General features: G+C 32.5%; 1 protein-coding gene across 3 annotated transcripts; it reads left to right on the top strand.

Annotated features, from left to right (window-relative positions):
* The first annotated feature begins 8,448 nt into the window (after positions 1 to 8,448).
* Positions 8,449 to 14,767, top strand: LOC131594965 (uncharacterized). Of its 3 annotated transcripts, XM_058867174.1 has the most exons (8): positions 8,449 to 8,837; positions 8,920 to 9,060; positions 9,811 to 10,038; positions 12,205 to 12,412; positions 12,992 to 13,128; positions 13,420 to 13,500; positions 13,851 to 13,917; positions 13,997 to 14,767. In XM_058867174.1, the coding sequence occupies exons 1-8, from the start codon at positions 8,557 to 8,559 to the stop codon at positions 14,294 to 14,296; spliced, it is 1,443 nt and encodes a 480-aa protein (XP_058723157.1). In that variant the 5' UTR covers positions 8,449 to 8,556; the 3' UTR covers positions 14,297 to 14,767. The 3 variants fall into 3 exon arrangements, with proteins under 3 accessions (XP_058723157.1, XP_058723158.1, XP_058723159.1); XM_058867175.1 differs by lacking the exon at positions 8,449 to 8,837 and having other exon boundaries at positions 8,925 to 9,060; positions 9,806 to 10,038; XM_058867176.1 differs by lacking the exons at positions 8,449 to 8,837; positions 8,920 to 9,060 and adding an exon at positions 9,076 to 9,342 and having other exon boundaries at positions 9,806 to 10,038.
* The last annotated feature ends 10,790 nt before the right edge of the window (positions 14,768 to 25,557 follow it).

Genomic DNA, 25,557 nt, shown 5'->3' with positions numbered 1-25,557 from the left:
TAATTTAAAAGTAAATCATTATATTTTAAAATAGACTTTAAATCGAATATTTATAAAATTCAGGATATCACTGTAAATGGACCCAATATTTTATAAAATCCAATTTTAAAAATAATTTTAAATAGCTTGAAAAGTGCGGGGAAATTTTGGGGTATGACACTACCAATATGACATGTTTCTAGGTCGCCATCATGATAATCTTAGATTTATATTAAGTAGATTAGTTAGGGTAAAGATATTACAATAGTTATTTGGGATAAATAACCTTCACCCCCTGCCATATGGGCGAGTTTTGAGTTTGCCCCCTATTAATTTTTTTTTAAAGGATGCCCCCTTATAAAACTCAGATTACAAACTCACTAACCCCTACACTCATGTTACGCTGAGTTGGCTCAGTATTATCCCTGTTGGCATTTAATTAATTCCTGACATGGAAATAATTTGTTTATCTTTGTTGCCAGGTCATACACATTTCATACTTTTCAATAAACTTTCTGATTCCCCCCCCCCCCCCGGTGAATGTTAGGGTTACTATTTCTTGCAAGAACACAATTTGGGGACGACGAAGACAATGCAGAAGAAGACGAAGGCAATGCAGAAGAAGACGAAGGCAATGCAGAAGAAAACGAAGACGATGACGAAGAAGAAAACGAAGACTTCGCAGAAGACGAAAGTGAAGACGGCGACTGAGAACGGCGATGACGATGGGGAACACAGTCAGGTTAGTTTCAAAATATCGTTAAACTGGATATTGATTAGAGTCGCTGAAATAATATTTAATAGTTTCGCATTTTATTTCAGAATTTGTCACTTTTTAACGTTGTATTCCACCATGGGGAGAGTTTGTAAGAATGGGTGATGGTGAAGTCGTATACAGGGGTGGTTCTTCGACAACAGTTTATAAGCAAGAAATGGAAACATGGAATATGAGTAAAATTGGTGCTTTGTTTTGAATTGCACACTTTTGGTGCTTTGTTTTGTAATGACTGGATCTACCTTTTGGTACAATATTATGTAATGACAATTGCACACTTTTGGTGCACTAAATCAACAGCTTAACAGCTTAACAACAGTCATCAAATTATTCAACCAATTTGGAATGAACATAAATCAACAATTTCATTCATAACATTGTAGCTAATCTCATACATCAATTGTTTGACAGTTACATAAAACTTCAAGCTAAGATAAATTTGACCATTACATTAAGTTGTACATAAATGCAAACAATAGCCAAGATAAAACAAGAGCAATCTTCAGCTTAACAGCAGTCTTCCTCTCTTCTTCAACCTTCAACTTGGCCTTCGATAATTTCTTCAAAACTGTTTGTAACTCCTTTTCCGTTTTGGCACACATTTTACAGTCCCATTGAATATTACCATTCCATTTTAGTGAGTCTCCATATTCATCATCCCATATAAACAATTCGCAGCTATTCTCATTCTGCATAAAGACAAAGGAAACAGGTATAAACAACCCAAAGCCTACTGATTATAAACATTGGGGAGAAGAAAGAAACATGTTCAAAAATGCTAGAAATTCAAACTCAAACTTACCCCAGCATTGCGACACTTCCAGAACTTGCGATTTAGGTTTCTAGCTGTCGACGAAACCCACATCTTCATAGCTAGGTCACAGCCGCATCTGGGGGGACCCGAAAATGTATTGCTTGTGCTGCTTCCAATCGATTTCCTAGACGACATAATCCTTTCAACAATGTTGATTGCAGCTGAGACGATGAAGAAGAGGAAGAACAGGATAGTTGAGGTAGAACAACGATGAACAATGAACAACACAATTTTGGGAATGAATATGTAACCTAATTTTTCAATTACCAACAATATATAATTCAATTCCATTTCAGCAAATAATTAAATGCCAACAAGGATCTAAATTAGCCAACTCAGCGTAACATGAGTGTAGGGGTTAGTGAGTTTGTAATCTGAGTTTTATAAGGGGGCATCCTTTAAAAAAATTTTAATAGGGGGCAAACTCAAAACTCGCCCATATGGCAGGGGGTGAAGGTTATTTATCCCTAGTTATTTTTATATTTTTTTTAACTTAGTTGTTTCTTTTGTATTCATTCGGGTTATTTTGTTTTATATTTATTTATTTATATACTTTTTTGTTTATTCATTTACATTGTTGATAAATTTATATAATTTAATACCTGTTATGTTCAGAAACCAAATATGAGAAGCTAAATGGCGGCGATGGCGGGTTGTGACTTCCAATAAAATTCAAGAGAAAACCTTATAAGTTAAAGCAAATCCCCAAGCAATCATCTCGGGATCTAAAGCACACTTTAATCAGGTAATGTCGATATCAAAATTTTATGTTCTTATATTCGCATCTATAATGCATGGTGTTACATTTATTAAGCAAACTAAGTAGGAACATTTAAAAAAAATAGAAGCATGAATAATCTTTGAGAAAGACGAATTTCCCATCCTTAATTATGTGATATGGTCATACTTGATACCTCAAGATGTGAAAAGGAAAGTAAAAATGATCCTTGTTTGTAGTATAGAATTCTCAAAATATTCAGAAACGGTGGTGAGGCTAACATCAGTCGCTTCATCCAGTTTTTGGGCCAGAGAGACATTCTCAAGGCACACATTCTCAAAATCCTCATGAGCGGTTAAAAGAGAAGCCTTCGTACCATATAGTGAAGTCTGAGCACAAGTCATGGACTTATCTTTATTTTCCACTTACCTCACTAATAGTTTTACCTAGTCAATAAACGAGCCATGGAAATTGAAATTACTCAAGGCATCACCTATCCTGTTAAAAGAAGCATAATCCTTTTTAATTCTTACAATTATGTATCATGTTAAAGCGTCAGATCACAAACATTATCCTACAATTGTTATCTCTCCTTACAATGTCTATCAACTAAAAGAACGTTCCAGCGAACAACCCCATAATGGCTAGAACTACAGCAGTTCGGCGGGTGTAATATGCTAGGGTTGAAAACTTCTTCTCAAGAGCTTCGCCAAGTATATTGGAGAGGTAAAAGCAGTCCCTTGTGGAGTACGAGGTCCCGGCCGAGCCAAGAAGACAGGAGTCAAAAGGCTCGAAGTATGCGACATCCTTAGGGTATACCAAGAATCTTAACACCAAAGGCTGACTCTGGGGAAATTCCTCCTCAAAAACACGACTGAGAAGACTAGGTAAAACTCCCTGTCATTCCAAGCATAGCAAGAACATTAGTCGATGTTGGAGCATTTGAGGGACCTGTAATCGTCGGGACAACTTGAACTCTCATCTTCATTTGATGAATTATTTCCTCACTCTTCATTAAATCTACATATGGAAATTATCAGGTGACCTGCTCTAGTGTAATCAAACCATGGCCTTGAGCACAATTCACTACACTTCGTTGTACCCTAAAAAGATAGAAGAAAAGCAACCAGGATGGTTTTACACCATGATATTCGCATCAATACTTGAACACTTTGATATAGGCCTAACTCATCGGGTTCAATTGCAAGTGGGAAATTATCATATGGTTAATAACCTTTAATTCAAAATAATTGAGGGGGAATCTGAGGCCTAGAGTTGAATAAATGTGCTCATAAAAAGAGATAATACACTCTCCATATTCATTGCAAATCCTTTTATCTTCCTCAAAGATCAATACGCCTCTTTCTAAAGAAGGACTCGTGTTAAAGAAATCGTTATTTAATACTACCTTTGCGAGTAAAGATATAAATAATTTCTGAAACATCAGAGTCTACCCAAGATATATCACGTCACTCACAGTGTATGTTGGTCTAGAGTGCAGGTGATATGAACCATAGATCCGTGATACATATCCCAAAATTCCGTGCCGGAGATTATTGAACCATTAAAATTGCCCTACTATATAAGACCGAAGCACATAAAATTTCCAGGTTTATTTTGATTTCAAACTTCATTTGTTCATCTTACTCTCATACTAAATTGAGTGTTAGAGTGATAACCTAGCAGGTCAGCCCCCTTTCCCTCGCACCAGAAGCTCGAGTTCATCTTTGCAATCCACAATCTTAGATCTCTAATCATTGTTGGTTCCCTCGTGAAACAGGAATAAAGTTACTATCTTTATTTTTTTAGGGTGGGTTAACTACTCCAAATATTTTATCTATCTTTTTTTGTTTTATCACCTCTTTAAAGATGTGATATCATCTTAAAAAAAGGGAGAATATGGTTCTATGTGCTATGTAGGTAACATCTTCAAATGGTTTTTATGATGACAACTCTTCAAATGGTTCAAGATAATGACATTAAATCAAATAAAGAGATATCACAAGAATCATCAGACAAATGTTTTAAGTTCCAATTGAAAGTGTTAGACAACGGTTAATCAAGTAAAGGGACTTGAAGATATGAAGTTGAGATCTTGAAGTTATAAACTTGAAGATGTGAAAGTGTGAAAACTCGTTTAACCTTACGCGTAGTGTTTTATCTAGTTTCTACTAAGTTTATTGTAAATGAAATAAGAGTAAGCACTAAGGTAATATGGAAAAGCTCTCTCTCACACACACACACACATATTTTCAAACCTCTAATTTTTTTTATAAAACTTCTTAAAATCAATATGGCCAAGTTCTTAAAAGACTAAGAAGCTTAGTTGATCAATTAGGAACAAAAAATACATTGGTTAATTGATTAAGCCTTGCTTCTAATCGATTAAAACAACATGAAATGGCTCCCGATTGATTAAGTAATGTCAAAATTCAAAGTATTATTTTTTGGTTAAGTTAATCAATTAACGCATTTTTTAATCGATTAGAAGTGTGAAAAGTCCTACATATTGTTTCCTTTTTTAGCCATATTTTTTCCTTTATAAGTGAGACTTTTCCTCATTTTAAAATACACCAGCTTTCTGAAATAGAAACTTTCTACTATTTTTTTCTCGTAGTCTTTTATAAAAGTCTTTTTCACTAGAGTTTCCTTAAAGCAAAAAAAGTGAAAAAAAATTATCTAAGAGTTATGTTATACTAGTACTATGTGGTAATTGCTTATTCAAGACCATAGTTTTCTTGTGATCTCTTTGTAATATATTTGAGGGTTGCAAGCTAAAATTGTAAAAAAAAAAAACTTGAGTGAAAGTTATTGAGTTGAGCATGTGTAAAAGATCTGATTAAGGTTATTAAGTTGAGCATGTGTAAAGGCTTTGGTTACTTGTAAAAGGTTTATGGGATGATCTTATGCAAAAGCTCAAGTTGTATTTAAGGTTGATTGAACTGATCTTATATAAAAGCTCAAAATTGTTTTAGGGGAAATCCCTAGAGGAAACTCTTACGGACTGGAGTAGGTCACGTGATTTAGCCCAAACCAGAATGAATCTTCATTGTGATATTTATATCCCTTATATTTTTTATTTGTAATATTTATCTTTTCTGCTGCTTATCTCTTTTCCTTTTCTCTTCTATTTTATTCCACTGATTTATCTATGTTAATTTATCTCTTTAACATAAATGATTTTAAATCAAAGTGTTTTTAATTAAAAAAAAAATGGAAATCTGAATATCGTAACTCACCCCTCTCACCTCTTCTTTTTTAAGTCACTTGGTCAACAACAACCACCATGTTTTGAAATTAAAGGGCAAGAAAAAAAGGTGTACGTGCTGAGAAAATCAATGCATGAATTGAAACAAGCACCTAGAGCTTGGAACAAGAGAAATGGCAATTTTCTCATCAAGTTAGGATTCAACAAATGCACATCAAAACATGGAGCATATGTGAAAGATTATAGTGAAGATGACAAACTTATTATATGTTTATATGTAGATGATCTACTGGTAAACGAACCAAATGAAGCCGGTGTGGCAAGACTCAATGCCATCATGAAAAATGAATTTGATATGTTAAACCTAGGAAATTTGGTCTATTTCCTAGGAATGGGAATCATGAACATAAAATTTGGAGTTTTCTTGCACTAGAAGAAATATGCAGAAGATATCTTGAAAAACATTAAGATGAGCAGTTGCAACCGTACAATAATTTCATGGAAACTGATACAAATTTGAAGAAGGACATAAGTGATGAACTTCTAGATGCAACCTTGTTTATATAAGCAAATCAATGGCTCACTAAGATACCTATGCAACACTGGACTTGATAATTTCTATAGTGTTGGCTTAGTAAGTAGATTCACGGAGAAACAAAGATCATGTCATCTACTTAAAGCTTAAAGAATCCTCATATCCATTAAAGACATTACAGATCATGGTATATAACTATACCATATCATAGGAACACTATGAGGGAGGACAATGCTTATGGCTATTCTAACTCAAATTTGGCAAGAAATCAAGATGGTAGAAAAAGTACACCATGGTACTTGTTCATGAATGGAGCAACTCCAATTTCATAGAGCTTAACAATGAATAACAACTCTATTATTTTGTGAGGCAGCGTATGTTCTAGCTTTTTATGCGGTTTGCCAAACATTGTGGATGGAATTGATGTTGGAAGAATTGAAGTTTAAAAAAATTTAGAAGATTAGGTTGTTAGTTGACAACAAATCAACAATTGATTTGGAAAATCATCCATGAACCATGGAAAGAGAAAGCATATAGAAAGGAAATATCTTTTTTTCTAAGCGTCTAAGTTAGCGCTAATATGATGAAGATTGAATATTGCAAAGCTAAGCTACAATTTGCAGATATTCTAATGAAACCATTGAAAAAAAGCAAGATTTGAAGGTCTTAAAAGATTGAGGTAATGAGAAGGCTGGTTGGTCTGAATTATTAGTATTGACATTGTAATTCAAAATTAGTGACAGTTTAATAATGTTGCAAGTGACTTACAACACAAATAAACTTTCTCAAAATCACAGTTTTAAAATCCAATTAATTAATTACTTTTTCCTTTATATAAACTCTTTTATATTATTATATTCACTTAAATCATTAAGCCTCTTTTTCCTATTTATTTCTTGCAATTCTCTAAATTCCGTTATGTGCATTAACTTGTGAACGAAGCAATCCCAACGCAAATACACCCTCCGGTCACATTTATAAGCAAAAAAAAATGGTTTTCACGATTATTAAGAAATTCAATTAAGTGTAGTTAACTTTTTAGATTTCGGAGAAAATATTGATTAAATTTACTATAATATCCTCTTTATTAAATTTAATGAAGTATTGGAAAATGAAATATAGGGGTATCGTAGGAATTACATCATTAAATGATTTAGTAATAATTGATTTTTGCTTATAATAGTGACCAAGAATTAGACCATTTTTTTTGCTTATAATAGTGACCGGAGGGTGTACTTTGTTAGCACATATATAAACGAGTTATGTAAAATTAAAATTATGAAAAATAATAATGGATCTATACATCTATTTTGCATATTGAAAATTAAAAAAAAAAGTAATAAATACATACTATATTAAGAGAAATACTAACATCTATTTTGCATATTGAATTTTTTTATAAAAAAAAGTAATAAATACATACTATATTAAGAGAAATATTAACTAGTGTTCATGAAAAAAATTACTTTTTAATTAAAATAATAATTAAAATATTGACTTTTGTAAAAAATATTTTTTTATTTAATAATTAAAAAAATGCTATCAAAGAAATCGTTAACATGACTCATATATTATTATACAATAATGCTATTTGTACAACAAAGTGTACACCTACATCGTATGTACGGACGACGCTGCTCATGTACGGACGGTACTATTCACCGTCCGTACATGAACAGTGTAATATTATATTAATTTTTTTAAATATTATATTTTTTTAAAATATTTTTTTTTATGTTTTTTAAAAAAATATTTAACAATACCTGCGGATTTATTTTCGGATTTACTTACGGATTTGATAATACCTGTGGATTTTACCTGCAGATTTACTTGCGGATTTACCTACGAAATTGACAATACCTGCAGATTTACTTGCGAATTTACCTACGAATTTAGGTAAATCCGTAAATAATTTCACATGCAGGTAAATCCGGAAGTATATCTGCAGGTATTGTCAAATATATTTTTGAAAAATATAAAAACATATTTTAAAAAATAATAATATTTAAAAAAATAAATAAAAAACGTAAAAAAAAATAATTAATATAATATTGCACTGTTCATGTACGGACGGTGAATAGTACCGTCCGTACATGAACAGTGTCGTTCGTACATACACCAATACGGTGTAGGTGTACACTTTAGTGTCCACATAGGATTGCTGATTATTATATTAATGATTTTGTAAGGATAGAGTTCTTAGAAAAAACAATGTGTTTCAATATTATTATTCAAGAGTCATTGTATTATCTTGAAAAAATTCTATGTATTAGGCTTGCTCCATATTTTCGAACAATAAAAAAAAGTTGATACATGACAATGATTGAATCAATGGGGAAAGAACTAACTCTGAGAGTAGTTAGTTTTTTCTTTGGAAGCATATGAAAAACGACTTAATCATGCACCATACACGTGTCACGCGATATCGCAATCTCAAAACGAAAAACTATTCTTCATTCATTGCTCTGTCTCTTTGAAATAACTCCCACCAAGCTTCACTTTTCCACTTTCACCCTTCCTCCGCCACATGTCGCCGCCAACCGCCGATTCCGGCGTCATTCGCCGTTACACTCCGGAGGACACCAACGGTTTTCACAATGGCAACGCCGAATCCTCCAAACCGAAAGCTAATTCCGTGGCACCGCCGATTCCGAGTACGTTCGGCGACGCGTTTATCGTAGTTCCGCCGGAGATTCTCCGGAGAATCATATTCTCTTCGGCTAAAGGTTTCTCGGTTGGAGCTGGTATCAAAGGCGGTCTCGCTCTGTTCGCGATCTTGGCGCGATTCGCACGAAAAAAACCGCCAAGGTGAGAAAAATAATTCGAACTCGAAGAAGTACTGAGTGATTTCGTTTAGTGATGATTGATTTCGTTTAGTTTGTTTTTTCAGGAAAGAGATTGTGGTGACGAACGGTGAAGTGATTGTTACGGCTCTGAAGGAAACGTTGAGATATGGTTTGTTTCTTGGAACCTTCGCCGGAACGTTTGTTTCAATGGATGAGTTTATAGGTGCTTTTGGAGGTCACCGTAGGCATGTTCTTCTTTTTCTCTTGATTTTTTCTGGCAATTGATTTATTGTTATTGTTATTATTATAGAAATGTACGTAAGCTCTGTAACTGGAAAGTTATTTTTAGAAGTGAAGTGATTCAAAGCTCAATAACATGAATCCTTGAACTGTGTTGTAAAAGATTTGAATAAGTGTAAATTAAGCAATTGGCATGGTTCTTTAAGGCGGTTGACATAGTGGAAGTTTGGGTCTGCATGGGGGGAATTGTATAGAGAAAGAGAGTTAAGTGAACTCCTTCGACAGAGGTTCTATTCCTACCCTTATTGATTTTGTCAGTTTCAATCAGGATTATCTCAAGTACTAAGATTAACATGCATGTAGATTTTAGCCAAAAGAAATGTTTAATTATATGTTATGCAATTTTTTTCTTTCAAGGATTCACCCGAAGCCTTTGATCTTTTATAGAGAGTCTAAAGACTTATGAACAACAATGTTGTATCTCTTAGGTATAAGAATGTAATTTTTAAGAGGATTGATTTTGTCATCCAAAAAAGGAGTAGCGACGCAGTTTGTTACCCGTTTTCCTTCTATTTCTGTTTAAATTTTATTATATTGTTCAAGTTATATTCTAATGAAAAAAAATTATATTCAAAAAATAAAATGAAATGATTAATTAAGTATATGATCATGGAAAGTATTTTGTCAAAGTGTTGTTTGTGTTCATGGGTTTGTGGAGTTGGTGTGATTGATTATTTGATGTGTTTGTAGTTCAGGACAGCAAGGTGGAGAGCGCTGTTTGCAGGGGCAGTTGCTGGGCAGTCTATGCTTCTGACGGGGTTAGAAGCACAGCACACAAGCTTGGCCATTTACATTCTCATGCGTGCTGCTGTCTTAGCATCTCGTTGTGGGATTAAGAGCAAACGATTTGGGAGAATTTGTAAGCCTCTCACATGGAAGCACGGAGACATTTTCCTCATGTGTCTCTCATCTTCCCAAATTTTGTATGTAACAATGCTATTTATGCTTTTTTTAGCTCAGTCTCTTTTGTCTTTTGAATTTCATAGCAGTACCTTCGGTTCTCTTAAAATAATAGATAGTCTGTTTTTCACTTGATGGCTTTACAGTTTAAGTTTGATGCATGATGTTATTCCTGTTGTTATGTTCAGGTCACCGATAAATATGCATGTATTAAAATAGATAGCTATCAAATTCGAGACATGAAAATGCTAATATTTAAGTTTGATGTGCTCAGTAAAACCATATCCTGCCTTATTAAATAGTTCACATAATGTGAGTGGCTGAACTTGTTCACTAAATGGGCCATTACCTATGAACTTGGATTTTATCACTCATCAATTTGTGGTTAGTTACTCGCCCTATATTAGTTTTTCCTTGCTAATAGGGACCGAAGCTGCAGGGCTCTTTCCTGTCTACTTATCTTACTAGGAAAATGCTGTTTAGTATGAAAGGAAAACACACAATTTTGCATGAAAGTGCTTGCTACTGTAGGATCATGTTAGATTGCTTTTACTTGCTTTTGAATAGTTGTATATCCCCTACCGTAATTTGTGAATTGCTCTTTTTTTCTATTTTTGTATGACAATTTTCATACACAATAGCATTTCTCATACGATTGAATATATCTGGATTTGTGTGTGTGCATTGTTAGAATAAGAAATGTGTATTAGATTATATCCTAGAATTGTGTTAGAAATTCTTATATACCTCATGATTTGTTTCCATGTTTAATTAGAATTATGAACCTGGTATTAGTAGAAATAAGTTCTAGTGCTTAATCTTTCATAAATGAAATCATAATCACAATTCAAAAGTATTAATTCTTTCTCTTTCCTCCTTCGTTATTTACAATCATCTTTTGTCAGTTGTCTTGTCACTGTTTTGCTGTTGATGCATTTTTGTGTCAGCCGCTTACACAACCTTTCTCAGAAGCTTTAAACCAGTTTGTCTCCCTATGATGTGTTCAGCACTCTATGGTTATCTCACATAAATTTGATTCTGCCCTTGCTATCTGAGATACATTCTTGCCTTGGTTATTCTAGGTTAGTAACAAAGTTGTGATTCATATTAACCTCCCATAATGAATTTTACTTAATGTGATTTCTCCTACCTCATTGACGAGTCATGTCATATTGAATTATTCTTGCTTGTGATGTGCACCATCCTTAGTTTTAATTAATATTTATATTTATGTGGTATCCTAAATTTTCTTGTGCTTTAAGGATATCATATATTGTTGGTGAATTTGGAAAAGTTTTAGTTCATTGTTGTGTAAAATTGTCTGCTAGGAAATTTCAACTAATGATCATTCTAGTAAGTCTCTTCTTCCTTGCTCATGCAACTTTGAGATTGATGATCATCACAACCATATGTCTTTCCAGAAACGCTCATTTTTTGACATTTCCAACATTCTCATGTTGCCTTTATAGCCATGTTTTGTGAACTCCGTATCATATTTTCCTTTTTAAAAGGTTTATTTGTAACAAGTTTAAAGTTTATTAAGCTATAGCTTGAGGGGAAATGTCAAAATATATGAAAAATCTCATAATATTTGGTTGTATCTTAGCGCGATTTAGTAACTTAATAAGAGAGATTGAGATGCCACCTAGAATTATAAGGGAAAACAAGTGAGTGGGGAAGTTTAGTATATAATTGAAAATGGAAGAAAACAGCTATAAAGTATAAGATATTTTATGTGAAATGAATTCTGAATTCTTTGATTACATGTTAGAATGTAAGTAGTTCTATTTATAAGACAAACTTAAGCTTAGTCACTTTACTGATTCTAGCTAATTATAACAGAATATGACATACTCGACATCAATACTAGAAGCAGTTAGACAGCGGAAGCTGTTAGAGAATTGTGTGACCAGAATGCTCAACTGAAGTTCAATACTTTATGCATAAGTGTAATACAATGCTAACACATTCATGTAAATAAATAATGGCTCCAGTTTTACACCCATGACTGTGCAAATGCTGATTCACCATTGATAGTTTCACTTTGGGGCCATGTTTCCCATATACAGTACAGACACATTTTAAGTCCCTCATGATTCCTCCTCCCCCTCTTTTCTCCCTTTTTATAATTATTGAAGGAGTTTCTATAAAACAAGGATTAATGATGATAGAGAATCTTTTTATTTCAGGTCTGCTTATATATTACACCAAGACAGTTTACCTGCTTCATATAAATCCTTTCTCAATAAACATGGTGGAAAGGATGCAGTTATCTTACAAGGTGTAAAAGATATAGCCAGTGGCAAGCCTTTTACTAATCTGCATGCAGTAAAGAAATACTACAAGACCATGGGTGTCGACGTGAAATTAGATCCAAATATGAAAGTCCCATGCTCGGTATGAAATACCGGTTTTTTTCTTATTCTTGTCATTTTTTCTTAATCTCAGTCTAATTATTAATTAACCCATAGAAAATAAATTAGAAGAAACATACTTATTAAACAGTGTTCAATATCAAATTTGGAAGCGGAATTAGTGTTGTCAAATACTGGTCATGGTGGTGCTATGGTGTATATCGGTGGCGGCTCTGCCATGGTCAGATTTGTGAGGAATGGCAGCGCCATGGCACCATATGTCGGATTTTTGGCTCTCTGCCATTGTTAACACTAAGTTGAATTTGATCACACCATAACAGTAGCATCCTTTTTTACACTGGTTTGTCTGCTTTGCCATAATAAAATTATCCATTCAAGTTTAATCATATTAATAGTATTGAATTTCAGTTCTTGTTCTCTCTTTTGGATTGTTTCAATTATGGCATTCTTGCATGATTCTTCATGACTGACCTGTATAACACTGTAATTTATGTTTAAAACATTTCGTCTATCTCTGTTCAATATTTAAATTGTAATTCATTATACAAAACTTGTGACCTGTGCTGCTTTTTTTGGTGTTTCAAATCACTGAATTTGGCAGATTGTACATGGGAATGAATCATGCGGTGGGCACGTCATTTCTTTTCTCGGTCAAGCCTACAAAAGAGCGTTACCTGTTTATCTTCCAGTTTATCTGATACCCGCCCTAATAGTTCACAGAAAAGGACTTTTACAAAGGTGATCTGATTGGAATCCATTGCAACCATTCTACTTTTCATATGACCGAAGTGTTATCTGTTTATGGTGGTTTTTCAAAATGAATACATTACCATTGAGCGCGCATATACTGATTTTGTAATGAAGAGGCGTTTTCAGGACAAATTGAAGATCAATTCTAAAATATCCATTTAATATTTTTCATTCTCTCAATTCTAGCACTAATTGAAAATCATGTTTTGTGCTTCATAATTATGAGATTACATTGTTTTGCACTTTCTCATTGTCCGTTATCAAAATTCTTAACTGCAGGCCTTTTACAATATTAACAAAGGTTCTCATTGGCACTGCAAGATCAAGCTTGTTTCTGTCAGTATACTGTACATCTGCCTGGTTAGCATCTTGTTCTGTGCACTATTATTTTGTTGCTGGTTGTCTTGCTACTAAATTAGGTTGATTTGAAGTAATTTTTTATGATTGCTTTACCCCAGCTTAAAGTTAGCTCTAACTATTTTTCTTAACAAAAAAGTTTAACTACAATGATTCTGTTAAGAGAGGAAACAGTACCACTTTATTTTAACCACTTGCTTTCTTTTCTTATGTTCAATTTTTTTTATTCTATGCACCTGGTAGCCTTTTCATTTTCTCATTCTTCTTTGCTTAACCTTGTTATTATGACAGTATCAATTTAGTTGAAACTTGAAACTGACATGTATAATATGGATGGCTCTATTCTAAATCAGGATGTGGACATGCTTTCTGTTTAGGATCTTCAAAAGATGTAACATTCCAATGGTGGCCATGGGAACGGTATGTTGCTTAGCAATAATTCAAACAGTATTATATGATAATTTTTTTGTTATAAAATTGACTTTGCATTCTCTTGCAGTTCCCACCTGGCCTTGGATTAGCTATTGAAAAGAAAAGCAGGCGAATGGAAATATCATTATACTGCCTTGCCCGAGCTATTGAGAGTTTCTTCACATGCATAGCTGATGCTGGGTATCTGCCACCGTCTAGAAGGATCAAGAGAGCTGATGTTGTAGTTTTCAGCTTGTCAACAGCCATCATAATGCACTGCTATGCACAGGAGAGGGAAGTGTTCAGATCCAAATATTTGAACGTTCTCGATTGGGTTTTTGGTGTACCGCCTCCTCCATGTGAAACCCCGCGATGTAAAGGTACCTAGGTAAAGTGTTAAAGCTCGTAAAGTAATTTTGTCCGAAAAAATTTTCCCCAAACTTGGTGGCACATATTTGGTGTTGCCTTCTCAAAGTGAATGCTGGCCTGGGAACCTGAATTTTTCATTGAGCAGGGAACTAGAATGATTACTTGAATATATGATAATAGTCCCAGAAGCATTTTGTAAACTCATGAAGATTGATGGTGTTGCGACCGATTATTGCTGCATGATATTTTGCATGCTAGAAGAACAAATATAATCATTGGAACTAAGATCTTATTCATCGGGGTTACATACGGAGCCATTACTAAAACCTCCGAGGATCAACTCTTTCAGCAGCCCGGATGTGTTTCCTGCTGCCATACTTCATCACACCCCTTTGTGTCCTAAGCAACTTGATAATTGAAGTATAGGTTTTTTACCCTTTCATATGAAATTTATTAAATGAAATGAGAGTGATTTTACTTTTTTTTTAAACGAACACTGTCATGTCTAGGAATTTTTTTAAAAAAATTTACAAAAACTTTTAGCCAATGAAAGTAATACACGTTCCTCTCTTGAGATTAAGATGAGAAATATTATAATAACTAAAAATTTCTGTGAATTCCTACCGGTCTTTTGATTTGTAGTTAGTTTATAAAATATATATTATTATTATTTATAAAATTACTGAATTATAAATATTACTAATTTATATTAATATATTATATAAAAATACAAACAAATGTTTTAAAAATATATATATTTTAACGTTTATGAATTATTATCTATATTAAAATCTTAGTATATAAAAAACTAAATATTTAAATACAATACAAAATTTTAATAATAGTTATAATTAAATAATTAAAGATAATCACTTGATTTATATTATTTTATTTTTTTTAAAGTAAAAATTGAATTAAATAAATTATAATATTAATTTATGTTATCTTTCGTTGTAAATATTATTAGTGTTTCCAAATATTGTATTACATATCTTGACATGATTTTTTATAGAGATTACTTTAATGTTTAATGTATATTTTAGTTTATAATTATTAAAAACATAATTTTTTGTTAATAATTTTTTAACATTTTAAAATTATGAATTATAAATTTATCTACAATTTTTTATTTATTGTGAATTTATCTATTTCGAAAAAATTTATGAATATAATACATCTCAGAGAATTCTGTAAGAAAAAAACAATTAAATTTTTAATAAGATATGTGAAGTGGATTGAAAACATTTCTTTTTGGTCCTTACATTTGTAAAAAATTAAAAACATTTTTAAAATTTATAAATATATTTACGAACATACCCCAACACACACTTAGTTGACTCATAAGTGAGTCATCATTTTTAACAAAAACTAACAAGGAAATATAGCTCCGTTTAATCTACGCAAGTGCACCTTCGAATGAGTTCTTAATCAAAAACGCGTCAAACTCTCCTCCCCTTTCTCGTTTTCAGCAAACTCCCTCACTCTCTCAAGTCACTTAAAAATTTTTATTCTCAACATTCAATCAATTGAAGTGTTCAACATCAACTATTCAATTTGTTTTAACATTTGATCTTTTATACATCCATTAAGAAATAGGAATAGATTGTGTAATATACATCAACTAGTAACAAACCCGTGCATACGCACGGGTTCTGGTCTGATACGCGCATTTATTTACATAATATATTTATTTTAAATAGAATATTTAAAATGAAAAAATATTTAGATCAATAATAAATTTTTCGTATATCAAAATATTTAGATCAATAATAATATTTTTCCCTCTTATATCATTCTTGGATCATAAATATTTGAATCATAAATATCATCTTTCTTATATATAAATATGTAGACAAGAATATATTTTTTCCCCTATTCAAATATTATTTATGTTTAGGTATCATTTACAAAAATATTTGGATAAATTGTAAATTTTTGTATATAAAAATATTTAGATCAATAATAGATTTTTTTTGTCATATACCATTTTTGAATAAATTTTTTATGGATCTAAATACCATTTTTAATATATTAAAATATTTAGATCAATAATAATTTTTTTCCATATACAAATATTATTTTTGTTTAGGTATCATTTATAAAAATATTTGAATGAATAGTAAATTTATGTATAAAAAAATATTTAGATCAATAATAGATTTTTTCCCGTATATCATTTTTGAATAAATTTTTTTTGGATCATAAATTCCATTTTTCGTATATAAAAATATTTAGATCAATAATATATTTTTCCCGTATTTAAATATTATTTATGTTCAGTATCATTTACAAAAATATCTGAATCAATAGTAAATTTTTTTATATAAAAATATTTAAATCAATAATAGACTTTTTCCCGTATACCATTTTTGAATTAAATTTTTTGGATCATAAGTACCATTTTTCATATAGAAAAATATTTAGATCAATAAATTTTCTTTTCCCGTAGACAAATATTATTTATGTTTAGGTATCGTTTACTAAAATATCTGAATCAATAGTAAATTTTTGTATATAAAAATATTTAGATCATTAATAGATTTTTTCCCGTATACCATTTTTGAATTAAATTTTTTTGGATCATAAATACTATTTTTCATATAGAAAAATATTTAGGTCAATTATAGATTTTTTCCCGTATACAATATTATTTATGTTTAGGTATCGTTTATAAATATATCTGGATCAATAGTAAATTTTTGTATATAAAAATATTTAGATCATTAATAGATTTTTTCCCGTATACCATTTTTGAATTAAATTTTTTTGGATCATAAATACTATTTTTCATATAGAAAAATATTTAGGTCAATTATAGATTTTTTCCCGTATACAATATTATTTATGTTTAGGTATCGTTTATAAATGTATCTGGATCAATAGTAAATGTTCGTATATAAAAATATTTAGATCAATAATAAATTTTTCCCACATATCATTTTTAAATTAAACTTTTTGGGATCATAAACACCATTTTTCATATAGAAAAATATTTAGATCAATTATAGATTTTTCCCGTATACAAATATTATTTATGTTTAGGTAATGTTTACAAAAATATCTATATCAATAGTAAATTTCGTATATAAAAATATTTAGATCAATAATAGATTTTTTTTCCCGTATACCATTTTTGAATAAAATTTTTTAGATCATAAATATCATTTTCCGTATATAGAAATATTTAGATCAATAATAAATTTTTTCCGTATACAAATATTATTTTTGTTTAGATATCATTTATAAAAATATTGAGTGAATAGTAAATTTTCGGATAAAAAATATTTAGATCAATAATAGATTTTTTCCTGTATACCATTTTTGAATAAATTTTTTTTTAATCATAAATAATATTTTTCTTATATAAAAATATTTAGATCAATAATAGATTTTTCTGATGCAAATATTATTTATGTTTAGGTATCATTTACAAAAATATCTGAATGAATAGTAAATTTTTGTATACAAAAATATTTAGATCAATAATAATTTTTTCCATTATATTATTTTTTATTAAAATTTTGTGGATCATAAATACCATTTTTTTTAAAGAGTAAATGGAGTATAGAGAGATTGGGGTAGAAAACTAAAAAGGTGAAGAGAGAGAAAGAATGGTGAAAATAAGTTATAATATAGTTGAATAAAATATTAAGATATAATGGACAATTGTGTGGATAGACCAAAAAACCAACAATTTTAATAGGCGTACAAAAAGTAAGGATGGGTAATTTTGTAAAAACCAGAGCCACTTATTTTCTTATATTATAGATATATATGTAGTTATAGTCATTATTAGGTAGTGTAACTGAACAATGCGTTTTGTGCATTTTTTATACCATGCATTTTTGCCTTTTTTTTAAAAAAAAATTATAGGTTAACACGGAAGTGCATTCTTGTATTTGTTTAAAAATTGATTTTCAATTTTGTCAAAAAAAAAAATTTGATTTTCAAAGAATACGAACGTGCACTTCTGTATGTTTTCGAAAATTGATTTTTAAAGAGTACGGAAGCACTTTTTTGTATTTTGTCTATCTGCATTGTTTGGTTTGATTTTCATCTGGGGTTGATTTTTTCTATTTTGTATTGTTTGTCTGGTTTAATTATGGTTAAAATGTTAGAACAAGATTTGTTCTGATCAATATTCTGTGTTTTGATGATAACATTATATATGAATTTTGCATAAGACAATGTGGTACTCTAATCCTTTGCATTTTCTATTTCAGGAAAGACATAAAGAGTATGCACAAATCAGCGCTCAGAAGCACTAACTCAGAAGATTCTGGATGGCTACATCAGAACATGTTTTGGCAAGACATCAGAAGATGGTCAAGCAGAATCAGAACATGAACTATGAAGCATCAGAAGAACATGAAGTCAGAAGCAGAAGCACTGAAGTTCTGAATGGTATCACGCTCAAGCTCTTCAAAGTCAGAAGACAAGAAGATGCTCTGCACCAACCTGTTGACTCTGAAATTCAAACGTTGTTATCTACAAATCTGAGTTCAAAAGCAAGTACAAGATGTCAGGCTATTAAGTCTAATCTCTGACTGACAAAAGGAATGTTAGAAGCTACAAAAGGCAAAGTCAGTAAAAGCAGCAAAAGCATGGCTCGAGGTAGTTGACAAAAGTGTGAAACATTAAATGCAAAGCTGTACTATTCACGCAAAGCATTAAATGCAACCCAACGGTCATCTTCTCTCAACGCCTATATATAGAAGTTCTGATCAGAAGCAGCAATGAGAACACTTGTGCAAAATACTGAAACGCTGTCAAATTCAAAGCTCACGAACTTCATCTTCAACCTCACAAACTCTTGTAATATTTAGTGAGTGTTAAGCTTAGAACTTAAGAGAAATATCACTGTTGTGATTATAACTTTATAAGAAGCAATATTACTCTTGTAAACATTTATTTTACATTGTTTGTAAAAGGTTCCTAGAGTGACCAAGTTGTGATCAGTAGACTCTAGAAGACTTAGAAGTTTTCTAAGTGGTGATTTCCTATAGTGATCAAGTTGTGATCTGTATACTCTAGAAGACTTAGAAGTTTTCTAAGTGGATAACCATTGTAATCAGTTGGATTAGTGGATTAAATCCTCAGTTAAGGTAAATCACTCTAAGACCATCTCCAATGGTAGTTTCTTTTATTGAGTTCTCCAACTAGACCATTAATTTAATAATTAAATATTTAAAACATTTGCCATGTCATAATAGAGTTGCATTGCAATGCAACAACCAAGAGATTGTAGTACCCAATCAAATCAAGTTATGAGGTAAAGTTGTGAGACCCATATCAAATTTTTATTAAAATTAAATAAATTATTTTAATATGATGTGACTTAGTGGGTTCCATAAAGAACTCAAATGTAAGTTGCATCATTGGAGATGCTCTAAGGGGGTGGATTGGAGTAGTTTCGTTAACAACGAACTAGGATAAAAATAATTGTGTTCATTGTTTTTATCGTACAAATTTTTAAAGTCACACTTATTCAAACCCTCCCTTTCTAAGTGTTTTTCTATCCTTCAATTGGTATTAGAGCTTGGTTCTAGGTGCAAGCACTTAACCGTGTTAGATAAAAGATTCAGGGAGAAAAACACAAAGTCAATATGGTTGAAACAGCTACATCTACTCCTACACCTGAACAAAACAACAATGGTAATGGAAGCAATAATTTCAATGGTTATAATAGACCACCAGTTTTTGATGGTGAAAACTTTGAGTACTGGAAAGATAGACTCGAAAGTTACTTTCTTTGTCAAGATGGTGACTTATGGGATCTAGTGTTGGATGGTTACACACATCCTATTAATGCTCAAGGTGTCAAGGTGTCAAGACAAGCCATGAGTGATGCTCAGAAGAAAGACTTTAAAAATCATCACAAGTCCAGAATAACATTGCTAAATGCTATCTCTCATGCTGAATATGAGAAGATAACAAACAGAGAAACTGCTTATGACATCTTTGAATCATTAAAGATGACTCATGAAGGTAATGCTCAAGTTAAGGAGACAAAGGCCTTAGCATTAATCCAGAAGTATGAAGCCTTCAAGATGGAGGAAGATGAAAACATTGAAGCAATGTTCTCAAGATTCCAAACTCTGACTGCTGGATTAAGAGTGCTAGATAAAGGTTACACCAAGGCAGATCGCGTCAAGAAGATCATCAGAAGCTTGCCCAGAAGGTGGGGCCCAATGGTGACTGCATTCAAGATTGCTAAGAATCTGAATGAAGTTTCTCTTGAAGAACTGATCAGTGCCTTAAGAAGTCATGAAATAGAGCTGGATGCAAATGAACCTCAGAAGAAAGGTAAGTCAATTGCATTAAAATCTAATAATAAAAAATGCACTAACGCTTTTCAGGCTGAAGAAGAAGATTCTGAAGAGTCAGAATCAGAATAAGAAGAAGAAGAAGAAGAAGAAGAAGATGAACTTTCCATGATCTCCAGAAGAGTATATAAACTCTGGAAGAGTAAGCAAAGAAAGTTCAAGAACTTCAGAAGTTCCAAAAGGCCTGGAAGAGGAGAATCTTCTGGACACAAAAGATCTGACAAGAAGAAGGTGACATGCTATGAATGCAAGGAGCCAGGACATTACAAGAATGAGTGTCCAAAGCTTCAGAGGGAAAAGCCCAAGAAAAAGTTTGAAACGAAGAAAGGCCTTATGGCTACTTGGGATGACTCAGATTCTTCTGATCAAGAGTCAGGCCCAAAAGACGAGCAGGCAAACATAGCGCTGATGGCCACTGTTGATGATGAATCAGAATCTACATCAGAATCAGACTCAGACTCTAAAGAGGTATTTTCTGAACTTTCTAGAGATGGGCTAGTTTCCAGCTTAACTGAAATTCTGGAAATCAAGGCTAAACTTAGTATCAAATACAAAAAGCTGAGAAAGCTCTTTGCATCTGAAACTAAGAAGCTTGAAATAGAAAATGTTGAACTCAAAGAAAAAGTTTTAAAGCTATCTAAAGATGCGGATTCATATTCTAGTTCATAAAAGTCCATTCCAAGTGTAAACAATATTCTTAAGGAATATGACTTGAGTTTCAGAAAATTTTTATCTAGAGGTATTGGAAGAAGTCAACTTGCCTCTATGATATATGCAGTTAGTGGAAACAAAAGAGTTGGCATGGGATATGAGGGTGAAACCCCATATAAACTTGAACCGGTTGATGAGATGAAAATCACATATAAACCTCTGTATAATTAATTCAAGTTTGGTCATTCTCATGATATAAAGCTCACATCAAACTCTAAGAGTTTTCATTTAATACACACCAAGAAGCATGTTGCACACACTAGAAAATATCATGCTATTCAGAATAGGGAATATCATGTTGTACCTCCTGTTAATCTTCATGCTAAACCTCAGTTCAATCAGAACTTGAGGAGAACTAACAAAAAAGGACCCAAGAAATTGTGGGTACCTAAGGAAAAGATTATCCCTGTTGCAGATATCCTTGGCAACCAAGAAGACAAAGGAAAACATGTCATGGTACCTGGACTCTGGGTGCTCGCAACACATGACAGGGAAAAGGTCTATGTTCCAAGACCTGGAGCTTAAATCTGCTGGTGAAGTCAAGTTTGGAGGGAACCAAAAAGGAAAGATCATTGGTTCTGGAACCATTTGTATTGGTAAATCTCCCTCTATAACTAATGTACTTTTAGTAGATGGATTAGCTCATAACCTATTGTCCATAAGTCAATTAAGTGACAATGGTTATGACTTAATCTTCAATCAAAAGTCCTGCAAAGCTATTTGTCAGAAGGATGGCTCTATCCTATTTACAGGCAAGAGAAAGAACAACATTTACAAGATTGATCTTCAAGATCTTAAGAATCAGAAGGTTACTTGCCTTATGTCTGTTAGTGAAGAGCAGTGGGTCTGGCACAGAAGATTAGGTCATGCTAGTTTGAGAAAGATTTCTTAGATTAACAAACTTAATCTGGTCAGAGGACTCCCTAATCTGAAATACAAATCAGATGCTCTTTGCGAAGCATGTCAGAAAGGGAAGTTTTCAAAACCTGCATTCAAGTCTAAGAATGTTGTCTCTTCCTCTAGGCCGCTAGAACTTCTGCATATTGATCTGTTTGGCCCTGTCAAAACAGCATCTGTCAGAGGGAAGAAATATGGATTAGTCATCGTAGACGACTATAGCAGATGGACATGGGTAAAGTTCTTGAAACACAAGGATGAGTCTCATACTGTGTTCTTTAACTTCTGCACTCAGATCCAATCTGAGAAGGAATGCAAAATCTTAAAGGTCAGAAGTGATCATGGTGGCAAATTTGAGAACAGATTCTTTGAGATTTATTTCAAATAAAATGGTATTGCCCATGATTTCTCTTGCCCTAGAACTCCACAACGAAATGGAGTTGTAGAGCGAAAGAATAGGACTCTACAAGAAATGGCCAGAACCATGATCAATGAAACCAATATGGCTAAGCATTTCTGGGCAGAAGAAATTAACACAGTGTGTTATATTCAAAATAGAATCTCTATAAGACCTATTCTCAATAAGACTCCTTATGAATTGTGGAAGAACAGAAAGCCCAACATTTCTTATTTCCATCCATTTGGATGTGTATGTTATATTCTGAACACTAAAGATCATCTGCATAAGTTTGATTCTAAGGCACATAAGTGTTTCCTTCTTGGATATTCTGAACGCTCTAAAGGATACAGAGTATACAATACTGAAACTCTTGTAGTTGAAGAATCAATCAATATCAGATTTGATGATAAGCTTGGTCTTGAAAAGCCAAAGCAGTTTGAGAATTTTGCAGATATAGAAATCTCTAATTCAGACTCTAAAGAACCCAGAAGAAAAGTGTCAGAAGATCAAGTTGTTGCTTCATTAGAGAATCTCAAAATTTCTAAAGAGCCAACTATCAGAAGATCTCCTAGACTCAACTCTGCTCATCCAGAAGATGTTATCATTGGAAAGAAGGATGATCCTATCAGAACAAGAGCATTCCTTAAGAACAATGCAGAATGTCAATTTGGTCTAGTATCTTTAATTGAGCCAACTTCTGTTGATCAAGCTCTAGAGGATGCTGACTGGATAATTACCATGCAAGAAGAACTTAATCAGTTTACAAGGAATGATGTATGGAATCTAGTTCCAAGACCAAAAGGATCTAACATCATTGGAACTAAGTGGGTCTTCAGAAACAAGCTAAGTGAAAAAGGAGAAGTTGTAAGAAACAAAGCTAGACTGGTTGCTCAGGGCTATAGTCAGCAAGAAGGCATTGACTATACAGAAACCTTTGCACCAGTGGCCAGGTTAGAATCTATTCGCTTATTAATTTCTTTTGCCACTCAACATAACATCACTTTGTATCAGATGGATGTTAAGAGTGCCTTCTTAAATGGTTATATAGATGAGGAAGTATATGTCCACCAACCTCCTGGTTTTGAAGACTCTAAGTCTCCAAAACATGTTTTCAAATTAAAGAAATCATTATATGGCCTGAAGCAAGCTCCCAGAGCTTGGTATGAAAGATTAAGTTCTTTCCTTCTGTATAATGGTTTCACTAGAGGACAAGTGGATACAACTCTCTTCTGTAAAACCTTTAAAAAGGATATTTTAATTTTTCAAATATATGTTGATGATATAATCTTTGGAACATCTAATGCTATACTTGGAAAGGAGTTTACTAAGTCTATGCAGGCTGAGTTTGAAATGAGCATGATGGGAGAACTCAAGTATTTCCTTGGGATCCAGATCAATCAAACTTCTGAAGGAACTTATGTTCATCAGACCAAGTATGTGAAAGAACTCTTGAAGAAGTTTAATCTTTCAGAAAGCAAAGAAGCAAAGACTCCTATGCATCCAACGTGTGTTTTAGGTAAGGATGAGGTAAGTAAGAAGGTAGATCAGAAGCTTTACAGAGGTATGATTGGATCTCTTCTATATCTTACTACTTCTAGACCTGATATTTTATTCAGTGTTTGTCTGTGTGCAAGATTCCAATCAGATCCTAGAAAATCTCACTTAACAGTTGTTAAGAGAATTCTGAGGTATTTGAAAGGTACTACTAATGTTGGTTTAGTCTACAGAAGATCTGAAGAATACAACTTAGTAGGATATTGTGATGCTGATTATGCTGGAGATAGAGTTGAAAGGAAAAGTACTTTTGGAAGCTGTCATTTTCTTGGAAGTCATCTGATCTCCTGGTACAGCAAGAAGCAAGCTACAATTTCCCTCTCTACAACAGAAGCAGAATATGTTGCTGCTGCTGGATGTAGTACACAGATGCTCTGGATGAAGAGTCAGCTAGAAGATTATCAGATATATGAGAGTAACATCCCTATCTTCTGTGATAATACTTCTGCTATTTGTTTATCTAAGAATCCAATTCTTCATTCTAAAGCTAAACATATTGAGATCAAACATCACTTCATTAGGGACTATGTTCAGAAGGGAGTTCTATCTTTAAAATTTGTTGATACAGACCATCAATGGGCTGATATCTTTACAAAAGCCCTTGCTGAAGATAGGTTTAAGTTCATTCTAAAGAATATCAGTATAGATTTATGCCCAGAGTGAAAGGATGAGAAGATCTGATATATGGATTAGATTTGAAATGATTATTTACTTTCTTATCAGAAGTTCTGAATATGTTGATCTGTTAGATATTCTGATTCTATTATTACTAACATATGTCTAAGTTGATTCAGAATTTCTTTTAAAGCAAAACAGCTGTCACCAGCTATTCCAGAAGATGAACACGTGTTCACTCTAAAGGGACAAGCATGCGTGCAGTTGATGAGACGCCGCCCTAGGTAACTGTGCAAATCATTTCAAATATCACGTTTTACCCTAACGTCACTCAACATTAAATGCATTTGATTCTCTGCATTCTGTAACTGTTCATTCTCAGTACTTAATTGCATTTTGTTTCAAATTCGTGTCTATTTAAACATCTCTCATACTCTCATTTTCTCTTTTCACACATTCATTCTCTCTAAGTTTATGCGTTTCTGCAACCTTTTCTCTCTTTTCACAAACCCTAAAAAGAAACCCAAAAATATCAGAAGAGCTTCCATGGCTTCCCCTTCTACTCAGAATGTTGGTTCTTCTTCTCAGCAACAACATGAACAAGAACAAGAGCAACAACTTTTTCCACCAATTACCTGATCAATAACTTGTTCCACCAATTACCTGTTAACACAAACATACATCGCATACATCACTGCATAACAAATCCATAACATATAAAGTTTCTCATTTATTTTGAGATACTCATTACATAAACACATGCATCATGACATAAGA

The sequence above is a fragment of the Vicia villosa genome, linkage group LG4 (assembly GCF_029867415.1).
Source record: "Vicia villosa cultivar HV-30 ecotype Madison, WI linkage group LG4, Vvil1.0, whole genome shotgun sequence".
NCBI lineage: Eukaryota > Viridiplantae > Streptophyta > Magnoliopsida > Fabales > Fabaceae > Vicia > Vicia villosa.
The sequence above is the reverse complement of the archived record's forward strand: the minus strand, read 5'-3'. Positions and strand labels throughout refer to the sequence as shown.